Source organism: Stenella coeruleoalba (assembly GCF_951394435.1).
Source record: "Stenella coeruleoalba genome assembly, chromosome: 5".
Taxonomy (NCBI): domain Eukaryota; kingdom Metazoa; phylum Chordata; class Mammalia; order Artiodactyla; family Delphinidae; genus Stenella; species Stenella coeruleoalba.
This window is the reverse complement of record NC_137150.1, coordinates 87,884,561-87,897,969: the sequence shown is the minus strand read 5'-3', so window position 1 is coordinate 87,897,969 and position 13,409 is coordinate 87,884,561. Positions and strand designations below refer to the sequence as shown.

Below are 13,409 nucleotides of genomic sequence, written 5' to 3'. Positions count from 1 at the left end.
AAGCAGAAACTAACACACCATTGTAAAGCAATTATACTCCAATAAAGATGTAAAAAAAAAATGCAGAAAAAAGATCCTATTAGGTAATAACTGTGCATGGTAGGGGTACTCCAGCCGTTGTATTGCCCAGTGAGTGAGTTTTCTAATGGAAAATTTTGTTCTGGGGCTCCCCATCAGCCAGAGAAAACCATCAGGGCATTTACAGAGCTGCACTATAATCTGAGGCTCTTCTTACACAGTCTTCCTTTCTTCTTATTTTCTTTAACAGGAGTCAAACCTGCATTGAGGTCGGTAGGCTCCTCCCACTCTCCTGCTCCTTCCTCATTTGTTTTTTTATTTTAAAATTTTATTTATTTATTTATGGCTGCATTGGGTCTTTGTTGCTGCATGCTGGCTTTCTCTAGTTGCGGCGAGGAGGGGCTACTCTTCGTTGCGGTGTGTGGGTTTCTTGTTGCGGTGGCTTCTCTTTGTTGCAGAGCACGGACTCGAGGCACACGTGCTTCAGTAGTTGTAGTACACGGGTTCAGTAGTTGTGGCTCATGGGCTCTAGAGCACAGGCTCAGTAGTTGTGGTGCACGGGCTTGGTTGCTCCGCGGCACGTGGGATCTTCCCGTACCAGGGCTTGAACCCCTGTCCCCTGCATTGGTAGGCAGGTTCTTTAACCACTGTGCCACCAGGGAAATCCCCCCTTTATTTTTCACAAGTGTTTCATCCAATAAATCTCTTGAATGACGAATTTCATTCTGGTATCTGCTTCTCTGAGGAAATACACAGACACAGTATCCAAATGAGCATTACTATCAATGATTTTAAAATTATAGACCTAGTTGTATAGGGATACTAAAATCATAATAGGGTCATTTAGTTCTTTTCAAAAAGCCTAATGTAACTATATGTTTAACCTAACTAGTTCTGCATACATTATGTACTAGTCACAATTAGTTTGCTAGAAAAAAAATGAAGTAGTCTGTTTTTTGCTGCCTTCCTGTTCACAATCTTGTTTTTGGAATGGATTTTCACCTTCAGCTCCACAACCTCTTGTCCCAGTGAAAGGTGATTAGATCAAGGGACCTCCAGTCTTTGGAAAGACAGTCCTTGCCCATGGCTAAGATAATAAAATTTCCTTTAGGAAGAATATGTACAGTAAACATAAAGTTTGTAGTCCATGCATGGTGTATCCTAGAGCTGGAAGAATATATAGACATGTGTTGGGTAGTTGGCTTGAGTTCTCTAGAAAAGGATGGCAATCATGAGTGGAAAAGATAAAAGCAAAGAAGAAATCATAAAGCCCCTGAGAGATGGAGAGAACAACCTTGTTTTCATTTTCCTTTTTTGTCTCAGGTCACTAACTTGTCATCAATCAGAAAAAGGAAGGAAACTAATTTATTTATTCTATCAATATTTATTAAATATTTGCTATGACCAGGCATTCTTCCAGGTGATGGGGATACAATAATGAAAAAAAAATGCATTCCCCTGTGAATTTTACATTCAAGGAGAGAGCCAGACAACAAAAGAATATGCATTAATAAGCAATTAATGCATACATTCATAAATATGTAAATAATTTCATTTGAAATTGGTAAGTACAATGTACAGCAGGGGAAGAGGGGTGGAAAGACTGGAGAACAGGAAGACATTGTTCTTTTAGATAAAGAGGAAGGCACCATTAAGAAGATAACATTTGAGCATATGTGAATGCAGTGTAGGAATGAACCATGTGAACATCTAGAAAAAGTGCATTCTAGCAGAGAAAATGCCAATGTTGCCACCAGAGTGACAGCTAGACAAAGAGGTGAAGTGAAAGAGAATAATCCCTATTGCTCCCGCTGGTCCTAAGATTATAATAGGTATTCATTTCCCTTCTCCACCACACATTCTGTATATCCCCCACCTTAGACCAGTACCACAGCTAGCCTGGGTTGCTTGTGTGCCTTCTGGTGTGCCCTAGACCATCCCCAAGAGTTTAAATCCTTAATTATCATTCTTTCCTGGGCCATGCTTGCTGCAACTGCCCACTTACTGTTATCACAGGGCACAGATACACCAAGCAATTCCACAGTAAAGCCTCTGTCTTACTGGCATCATCCCCCCTACTCACATTGCGTAGGAGCTACCCTTGCTCTTGAGGATGACTAGAAGCAGTAACCCTCTTTTCCTGATAGTGCAGTTGGTTTCAGTGGCATGAAGAAGCCAGAGAGACGAGGGGCTAATTGTAGCTTCAGGTTCATTGGGACCCTTGCTATGTCTCCTAGCTGAATTATTCCTGCTAAACACCAGCACTTCTAACCAACCATGGCCTAAGGTCTGTCTTGGGAATGGAAAGACAAATTCTGTAATCAGTTCACTGGAAGTGAAAGTAAAAGAGTCAATTTACTTGTACCTCTTGGTTCCCGGATTTATGTATTCAGTCTATAGATGGCAAAGTACCATATATCAATTGCTAGTCCAAAGTAAATATATACTTTATCCTGGAAGACAGGACTCCAGTCTGGAGAGTGTTGTCCCTAATCTGGTACATTACCTAAGCCTTTAACAGACCATTCTACTGTACAGTTTAGTCAACTGCTTCTGAGCAATGGGTTATAGAAGACTGGTGTATCCCATGCTGTGCACCCACTATTGCCCCAGTATGCTTTAAAATGTATGCAGTGCTCTGCAGCAATATTGTATGGAATGCCATGTTAATAGATCGGCTGTTCTATAAACCCTCAGTTAGTGGTGCTATCAGTGGCAATGTGGACAGAAAAGCAAACCCATAGCCGTGGTATGAATCAATTCAAATAGGAACAAATCACTATTACCTCTAGGAAATGATCCAGTATCATTCACCTTCCACCAAAAAAAAAAAAAAAAAAAAAAAAAAAAAAAAAAAAAGCTGTGTATAATGGTGCTGTGTCAGTTACTCAGCATCAGTCTCTTGGGTGGCAGGTGGGGCATTCTACAGTGTCATTAGCTAAACAAGGATTTGAAGTAAGAGGCACTAATGGTGTTGGGTCTATATATATTCTTCACCTCTATCTTCATGGTTGCTTTCCCCTCTGTACCAGCATCAGGTGACTGAAGAGAAATAGGCTGACATCCATTGGATGAGTTATTCTTTTCATCTAAATTTTTTTTTAGAATTTCTTCTGTGTACGTACTCATTAGTAGCCATATGCTCTGTATCTTTTCTCACAGATATATGTATACATCTTTTCTCCAGAGCTTTTTTGTTTCTCATTTTCAAATCTTGTTCTTTCCAGAGCCTTAATTAATCAGCAAAAGCTGTTCTCCCACAGCTGAGGAGTCCATGTATTGATATACCCATACTTCAAACAACTTTTCTCCTTGTAATAATTGCTTGCCTACTGGAACACTGTTCTCTTATGACTGTCATTAAAGCAACCACTGAGTAGCTTTATAATGACAGTTACAACAGCTAGAATAGCAGTGCCCCTATATATTATTTCTCTTGTTTTCTCCTGCCTTGTCAGTTGATAATATGAATTTCTTCATCAGGTTATAGTTTACCATGAGGAAGAAGCACAGGTACAATAGAAGCAGATAGCGTGAGTTTGAGTCACCTGCATATATAATTTATTCATGCTTTTTGGAGCTTCTTGGGCCCAATACAAAGTATACCTATTTGCATTATCCAATGGGTACTGTGTCTATCTGACTGCATGCTTCAGTGGATCTGATAATATCAAGCTCATGGTGGATAACTTCAGTTCCATAGTCATTTGATGTTCTTGATAAGACATTAGCAATGTTGAACTCCATCCAAGCCCTTTGCTCCAAGAAAACATCAACGGTTAAGAAATCTTACCCTCCTTTTGTGTCTAGGATATATCTAATGACCTTGGATTGTCCTGCTCTTGTATAGTCTAAGACTCATCTTCCCCTTTCCTGAATTTCTTGGGTAAGACCTATCTTTAAACTTTATCATGACGATCTTAAGACCCACACATAACTCATTTGTCTACCTGTATTTATCTAATCTCAGGTTCCTTCCATTTCTTGAAGACATTTCTGATTAATGAATATCTCCCTACTGCAATTACCTGAATAAAACCATCTCCTAAATTGTTGCATTTTGTCTTATAGGGCTTTCTGGCTTTTTCGGACCCCATGATATGCCAGCAGCTGTTTTACAAATGGTGAGTAGTTTCTGTTGTACTCTAAAAATGTTGTATTATTACTTTAAATTATTTTTAATTTTTAGATTATCGGTTGGTTTTGATATTAAGAATGATGCCAAATTACATTTGAAAAATCTTTTCTACATCTATCAAGATACTGGTTTTCTACTGCTAATGTGATATGTAGTACATGAAAACAATTTCTAATATTAAACCAACAAAATATAAGGATATATTTTACTTGATTGTGTAAATTAACCTTTCATGATATATTTTTTTTAATTTTTATTGAAGTATAGTTGATTTACAATGTTGTATTAGCTTCAGCTGTACAGCAAAGTGAATCAGTTATACATATACATATATCCACTCTTTTTTTAGATTCTTTTCCCTCTAGGCCATTACAGAGTATTGAGTAGGGTTCCCTGCTCTATACAGTAGGTCCTTATTAGTTATCTATTTTATATATAGAAATGTGTATATGTCAATCCCAATCTCCCAATTTATCCCTGCCCCCCCTTATCCCCTGGTAACCGTAAGTTTATTTTCTATATCTGTGGCTCTACTTCTGTTTTGTAAATAAGTTCATTTGTACCCTTTTTTTAGCTTCTACATATAAGCGAAATCATATGATATTTGTCTTTCTGTATCTGACTTACTTCACTCAGTATGTGATGATATTATTTAATTTGAATGCTTATTCTTATGTTCTTGCATTCATGCATCTGTCAGTAATTTTTTGGTAAACTTAGCAGAATTTTTTGTCAGATAAATGCATTAGATTCATTTCACTAGATTCATGAAGTGAATTGTGAAGTGTACCATGTTTTTTATGCTCTAAAATATCTTTATAATGTGGAAATTATCAATTTCCTAATATTTTGAAAGAATTATTCAATAAAAGTGAATCTTACTTATTCTTTTTTATTGGTAAATATATCTTTAATATCAGTAATACATTTTAATTATACTACTTGCCTAGCTATTACATATTGCGTCAATTTTGAACATTTATTTTATAGAAAATAAGATATTTTAGTAAAATTTAAAAAAATTGTTAGTAATCATTTGCATACTATTTTATTATAATTAATAACTGTATATATATTTGTATTTTCTTCTCCATCTCAAGGAATTATAGTTACAAAACACAGTGCAAATATTATGGATCATACAAAGTAATGATCATAATAAAGCTAACACTTTGGCCAGTTCAGAGAGAGAAAGGGAGAAAGTGTTAGGCTATTTTTAAGAAATATTTCATAGATTTTACAGATTTTGCATATTTCATAGATTTTATAGATTTGGCGTAAGATATTTTAAGTAATTTAAAAATACAAATTCAAATGCTTAATGCTCTACATAAATTTTATTATAAGAGTTTGAAAGCAGATAATTCTGATATTTTTCAAGTTTTTCGAAGAGAGAAGAAAATTTTACTTACTCTTACCTAAATCCTCTCTCCTGAGTTCTCTTACCCACCCCCTTGGGGGGAAGGAGAAGATTATTCGAATTATCCCAGGATAATTGACAGTGGAACAGTCCATAGCACTGAGAGGCCAAGCCTGCTCTTGTACAGGACTGCAGCCTGATCTTTTGACCTCAACCACAATCATACAAGAGGGTGGCAGCAGTATAGCTTCCATAACTGGGGCAGCAATAGTGCAATCTCAATGGGTCAGACAAAAGTCGGTTCATCTTTTTTATACTCCCAATCAAGATTCAAATAACATGGGTGTTCAATCTCATTCCAAGGTCATTTTGTTATAGAAAAATAGACACCAGCGTGTTAACAGTGGTTATATCTTGATTTGGGGTTTCCAGATTGTTTTATTGATTTTTGTTTTCATTATTTCTATCTTCTATATTTCTATGATGATTGTATATTATCTGTGTATTAAAACAGTAAGGAGAGATATAAAATAAGCAAAATACTACTGGAAGTATATCTGCTAAAATATTTATGGAGATTTAATCTGAAAATTGAATTATTGGTGATTTTTTCCTTTCTTCTAAAAATAGGAGTTAGGAAAAAAGTTAGGTTTTAAAAAGAGCTTTAAAAAAAAAAAAAAGCTACCAGAGGTGGAATGAATGTGATAAATTTGTTGTGAACAGAAAGAGAAAAATGTCCCACTCTACTCTTGACATTTGTGAGCAACCTTGCTACGCTGAGAATTTCTAAGCTTTCTCTATCCTGGGTTTTTGCTCATGATTTCAAGTATTAATGCCCCCTTTTATTTTGGCTTTGAATGTTATTTTTCTTTTTCCTAAGCCCCTCTTTTTATTTGTATTCAACTTTCAGTATATCTAGCTCCCAAACTCTCTATAACCACTGCTCACTTGATGGATGTTCCCCTTTCCCAATTTATTCATCGCTGTCACTTTACGATCATTTAAAATAAGACACAGTCTTTCACACTCTCAAAGTAGAGTGTCTCTGGGGATTACTGCAACTAATCAGTTAGCAGTTGAGCAATCTTGTTATAAATAATCTCAAATGCATTATAAAATATGAGCTAATTGAAATAAATAGTAGAGTTTAAACCAATGAATACAATAAGGCATCAGAGTAAACAAGTGGTGAAATCACTAATACAGGACTAGGAAGGGCAAGCTTCTTCTTTCAATTTGTATTTAAAAAGTGGTTAACCAGGCTGTTTCCATGAATTGAGAAATGTAGGTCATTTAAAGAGGAATGAACTGTTTTCTAAAATCAATAAATTATGGAATGATGAGAAAATATTTTGAGGTGTCCTCTGTGGGCACATTAATGCTTTCCTAGAGACTCCATAATTGCTTTGCTCAATTATTTGAAGAAAAGATTGGAATGCCTCCTTTGAAAGGAAACCAAATTAGAACTATGTCAAACTCCACAGCAGCCAATCTCCAGGGGCTCTTGTGCAGCAGTCACTCCTTGGATTCTTAGAATGTTCCTTGAGCAGCAGTTAAATTGATTCCATTGCATCTTTCAGAAATCAAAGATGAGTGCTCATGTATTTCTGTAATTTTGACCACTGGATTGTCTGGATACAGGTATGGATTAGACATTGTCCCCAGATTCTCTATCTATTTTTTACTCATTTTCTTTTATGTGGATTGGGCAGCATATAAATGCAAGTGAATATATATATATATATATATATATATATATAGCCAAATTATTTGTGTGTGTGTGTGTGTGTGTGTGTGTGTGTGTGTAATTTGTAGGTCAAATGAGAATGCCAGACAAACACAAGGACTTTTATAAAATGGAGCTGCTCCAAGGTTTATTTATTCTACTCTGACCACTAGAATCATGAATGTAAGAGACAGAAATAGGCACCTTGTCCAGGTTCCTAGTTATTGTAACAAGACCAGCCATGTTTTTGGTCGCTTGTTTTTACCCAAGACTTACAAGACTTACTGACGAGACTTTTGGTGGGAATAGGTGAAACCCATCCTATACTGTTGTACAGTTAACTTTACACAGCTATGAGCTACAGAGTATAAACAGTGGGCTGGTTACTTTCTACTTTCTATTTCATCTTATGATATGTTTGGTGAGAGTATCAAGGAAGAGGAGCTAATGGATGTGAGATACCTGAATCCTTCATAACACTGTTTCTCAGGGATAGAGTTTCTCACAGATTCATGCCCAGTAGAATCACCTGGTCGAGAAAGCTTTTACAGTCAGGAGGAATAAAAGGCTACTAGGCTAGGGCCACCTTAACAAAGATCATAATTTAATTATTTATGGTGATATCTCGTTAATGGTATGTTTTTAAAACCACCTTAGGGTAGAGAATCATTGTATTGGGGTTCAGACTTACAAAGTTCCTCTTGCATTTGCCAAATCCAATTTGACCCCATTTCCCTGGCACCCATGAAACACCTGTACAGTGACTTGCACTCATTATTTTCTTCCTGTAGCTGATTGTGCATATACAGTTTTTTTGTGTGTGTTTGGCATATTTAGGAGTTCTGCAGTGAAATAAGTAAAAAAAAAAAAAAAAAAAAAAAAGATGACATCAGAATCAATTTTTAATGTATGTTTTAGGAAACTCAGTATACTTCATTTCATTTTTAACTGGACCAGCTGACTTTACCATTCCCACTTTCCTTTTCCCCTGAAAAAAGGAAATATATTTTACATTAATATGGCAAATTGAATTTTTGACCATTTCTTTTATTTTGTCTTAATATCCTAATTCTAAATGGTTTGGCTGTCAGCTGGTATCTGTTTATAAATGTGAAAATGCCACCAGTCACTCAAGTTGCACCATGGTATGCCTTTTTAAGTAAGAGTAATAGTTGTAAAAGTTTTACTTCTTACTAATTACATATAAATAACTCCAGATGGTCCAAAATTTATTTCAGAGTCCAGAAACTGGATTGAATCAATCTACCATTACTAGCACCTAGAATCCTCATCTATACTTGTGAGGCAGTAATGCCTAATGGCTAAGGAGATAAGCTCTTAGCTCTGTCACATACTTGCTTTTGTCCCTGGGTGTTTTTATTCTCTCTGTGCTTCTCATTCCTCACCTATAAAATTAGGATAAATATAATCATCTCATGCACAGGATTGATCCTATGCACACGACACATAATGAGTGCTCAGTGAGTTAGCTGTTATTTAATATTTTTTTATATGAGCTCCTTTCTTATTCAGGTTAGACTTACGTGAAATACCCTAACTGCCTAACTGAAAGGCCACCTCCAATGCCTCTCCTGTATCCCAAAGTCAAGTGTGATCTATAATATAAATATTGATACATCTATATTATGCACCTTCAATGTGTGACTTTCTAATATCATCAGAGATCCTGTGCCTATTTTACCTAAATTATCTTAATATGAAAAAAAAACCCAAATTGCAGCTTTAACTCTCCAAATTGAAATGCCTACACTGAAATATATTGAAATTATTTAAATAGATTTAAGTCAAGAACACATTTTTCTTTGGAAAGATTTATATCAATGTATTATAAATGGTTATCTCTGGGTGAATATTATGGACATTAAAATTTTTCTTCTTTTATCATAGTCATTTTCTGATTATTCTAAACTAAATAGTTATTTTTAAATAAAAATGATTTTTAATTAGTAACACACCACTTTCACATTGATATTGTAACTTCATTTATTATACCATTAAATCTGCTTTATATAGTGATTAAACCACGTAATTTTGAAAGGTAGAAAGTACTTCAGTAAGTCAGTTTTAGACTAATAGAAAATATTACATAAATCCAAGCAAGTATGCCTAGCTAGGTAAAACATGATTGATGGAAAATGAAAATATTATGTCTGGCTGTCTGTCTAGAACATAGCCTTATGATTTACTATAAAATATATAAAGCACCTCCCCATCCAAATCTCACTTTCTCTGTCTCTCAAAAAATGAATGAAACACAGCTTATGTAATTTCTTTTCTTTGGGCACTGATATATATTTTCTGAAATTCTGTTGAGAAAAGTCAAAACTACTGTTTTAGAGCTTATAGATCTTCTTGATGTTAATTTGGTATGTATTAAATGAACATACCTTGGGTAAATTTAATGTTCAAATTTTGAAAGGAAAATTTTTCTTGAGTCTGAAAACTTTAAATACTAAACAAAAGACTTAAAAACGATTTTATTCCTGGAGGGAAAAATATAATACCTAGAAGCTGCCACTAGGCTTTTTTTAAGGCTTTATTTAATCACATGAGTGGGACATTTGTTCCAAATTAATTGCTTCTTTTCAGTTTTTATACAATCCCTGTGTATTTTATGTCTCCCTTGCTTTGAGCATTTTAAAACGGATGAATGTAATAGACTGCTTTGGATAAGATTCAAACTTTTTGGCAGGCTCCTAAGTAACAGAAGCCAGTACTTAATCAAATAGTATGTTTTAGTCTCTTAGCTTTTTTTCCAAGGTTTGAACCAATGCTCTTTATTTTTTTTATTTTTTTCAACATCTTTATTGGAGTATAATTGCTCTACAATGGTGCATTAGCTTCTGCTTTATAACAAAGTGAATCAGCCATATGTATACACATATCCCCATATCCCCTGCCTCTTGAGTCTCCCTCCTACCCTCCCTAGCCCACCCCTCTAGGTGGTCACAAAGCATTGAGCTGATATCCCTGTGCTATGCAGCTACTTCGCACCAGCCATCCATTCTACATTTGGCCACTCTCCCACCTCGTCCCAGCCCACCCCTCCCCCTCCCCGTGTCCTCAAGTACACTCTCCACGTCTGCGTCTTTATTCCTGTCCTGCCCTTAGGTTCTTCAGAAACATTTTTTTTTGTACATTCCATATATATGTCTTAGCATACAGTATTTGCTTTTCTCTTTCTGACTTACTTCACTCTGTATGACAGACTCTAGGTCCATCCACCTCACTACAAATAATTCAGTTTCATTTCTTTTTATGGCTGAGTAATATTCCATTGTAAATATGTGCCATATCTTCTTTATCCATTCATCTGTCGATGGACACTTAGGTGGCTTCCACGTCCTGGCTATTGTAAATAGAGCTGCAGTTAACATTGTGGTACATGACTCTTTTTGAATTATGGTTTTCTCAGGGTATATGCCCAGTAGTGGGATTGCTGTGTCATATGGTAGTTCTGTTTTTAGTTTTTCAAGGAACCTCCATACTGTTCTCCATAGTGGCTGTATCAATTTACATTCCCACCAACAGTGCAAGAGAGTTCCCTTTTCTCCATACCCTCTCCAGCATTTATTTTTTGTAGACTTTTTAATGATGGCCATTCTGACTGGGGTGAAGTGATACCTCTTGTAGTTTTGATTTGCTTTTCTCTAATGATTAGTGATGCTGAGCAAACTTCCATTTGTTTATTGGCAATCTGTATATCTTCCTTGGAGAAATGTCTATTTAGGTCTTCTGCCCAGTTTTGGATTGGGTTGTTTCTTTTGTGATCTTGAGTGGCATGACCTGCTTGTATATTTTGGAGATTAATCCTTTGTCAGTTGTGTCGTTTGCAAATGTTTTCTCTCATTCTGAGTGCTGTCTTTTCATCTTGTTTATGGTTTCGTTTGCTCTGCAAAAGTTCTTAAGTCTCATTAGGTCCCATTTGTTTATTTCTGTTTTTATTTCCCTTTCTCTAGGAGGCGGGTCAAAAAAGATTTTGCTGTCAATTTATGATTTATGTCATAGAGTGTTCTGCTTATGTTTTCCTCTAAGTGTTTTATAGTGTCTGGCCTTACATTTAGGTCTTTAATCCATTTTGACTTTATTTTTGTGTATGGTGTTAGGGAGTGCTCTAATTTTATTATTTTACATGTAACTGTCTAGTTTTCCCAGCACCACTTATTGAAAAGGCTGTCTTTTCACCATTGTATATTCTTGCCTCCCTTATCAAAGATAAGGTGACAGTATGTATGTGGGTTTAACTCTGGACTCTCTATCCTGTTCCATTGATCTATATTTCTGTTTTTGTGCCAGTACCATACTGTCTTGATTATTGTAACTTTGTAATATAGTCTGAAGTCAGGGAGCCTGATTCCTCCAGCTCCATATTTCTTTCTCAAGATTCCTTTGGCTATTTGGGGTCCTTTGTGTTTCCGTACAAATTGTGAAATTTTTAGTGCTAGTTTTGTTAAAAATGCCATTGGTAGTTTGATAGGGACAGCATTGAATCTGTAGATTGCTTTGGGTAGTATAGTCATTTTTGCAATGTCTATTCTTCCAATCCAAGAACATGGTAAGTCTCTCCATCTGTTTGTATCATCTTTAATTTTTTCATCAGTGTCTTATACTTTTCTGCATACAGGCCTTTTGTCTCCTTAGGTAAGTTTATTCCTAGATATTTAAATTTTTGTTGTTGCAGTGGTAAATGGCAGTGTTTCCTTAATTTCTCTTTCAGATTTTTCATCATTAGTGTATAAAAATGCAAGAGATTTCTATGCATTAATTTTGTATCCTGCTCCTTTACCAAATTCATTGATTAGCTCTAGTAGTTTTCTGGTAGCGTCTTGAGGATTCTCTATGTATAATATCATGTCATCTGCATACAGCAACAGTTTTACTTCTTCTTTTCCAATTTGAATTACTTTTATTTATTTTTCTTTTCTCATTGCCGTGGCTAAAACTTCCAAAACTATGTTGAACAATCATGGTGAGAGTGGGCAACCTTCTCTTGTTCCTGATCTTAGAGGAAATGATTCCAGTTTTTCACCATTGAGAACGTTGTTGGCTGTGGGTTTGTCATATACAGCCTTTATTATGTTGAGGTAAGTTCCCTCTATGCCTACTTTCTGGAGGGTTTTTATCATGAATGGGTGTTGAATTTTGTCAAAAGCTTTTTCTGCATCTATTGAGATGATTATATGGTTTTTCTCCTTCAATTTGTTAATATGGTTTATCACATTGATTTGCACATATTGAAAACCCTTGCATTCCTGGGATAAACCCCACTTGATCATGGTGTATGATCCTTTTAATGTGCTGTTGGATTCTGTTTGCTAGTATTTTGTTGAGGATTTTTGCATATATGTTCATCAGTGATATTGGCCTGTAGTTTTCTTTTTTTGTGACATCTTTGTCTGGTTTTGTTATCAGGGTGATGGTGGCCTAGTAGAATGAGTTTGGGAGTGTTCCTCCCTCTGCTATATTTTGGAAGAGTTTGAGAAGGATAGGTGTTAGCTCTTCTCTAAATGTTTGATGGAATTCGCCTGTGAAGCCATCTGGTCCTGGGCTTTTGTTTGTTGGAACATTTTTAATCACAGTTTGAATTTCAGTGCTTGTGATTGGTCTGTTTTTATTTTCTATTTCTTCCTGGTTCAATCGCAGAAGGTTGTGCTTTTCTAAGAATTTGTCCATTTCTTCCAGGTTGTCCATTTTATTGGCATAAAGTTACTTGTAGTAATCTCTCATGATCCTTTGTATTTCTTCAGTGTCAGTTGTTACTTCTCCTTTTTCATTTCTAATTCTATTGATTTGAGTCTTCTCCCTTTTTTTCTTGATGAGTCTGGCTAATGGTTTATCAATTTTGTTTATCTTCTCAAAGAACCAGCTTTTAGTTTTATTGCTCTTTGCTATTGTTTCCTTCATTTCTGTTTCATTTATTTCTGATCTGATCTTTATGATTTCTTTCCTTCTGCTAACTTCAGGGTTTTTTTGTTCTTCTCTCTCTAATTGTTTTAGGTGTTAGGTTAGGTGGTTTATTTGAGATATTTCTTGTTTCTTGAGGTAGGATTTTATTGCTATAAATTTCCTCTTAGAACTGCTTTAGCTGCATCCTATAGGTTTTGGGTCATTGTATTTTCATTGTCATTTGTTTCTAGGTATTTTTT

General features: G+C 35.4%; 1 protein-coding gene across 14 annotated transcripts in view; it reads left to right on the top strand.

Annotated features, from left to right (window-relative positions):
• The window catches only part of LOC307186545 (uncharacterized protein), a 1,017,825-nt gene that overhangs the window by 718,119 nt on the left and 286,297 nt on the right, over positions 1–13,409 (top strand). For all 14 annotated transcript variants that reach the window (XR_013828391.1, XR_013828392.1, XR_013828393.1 and 11 more), the window contains one exon: positions 4,090–4,142. Coding sequence is in view for 2 of the 14 variants with exons in the window: in XM_079921776.1 (XP_079777902.1) it covers positions 4,090–4,142 (53 nt within the window). In the remaining 12 variants the exon portion in view is untranslated. The remainder of the gene's footprint in view (positions 1–4,089; positions 4,143–13,409) is intronic.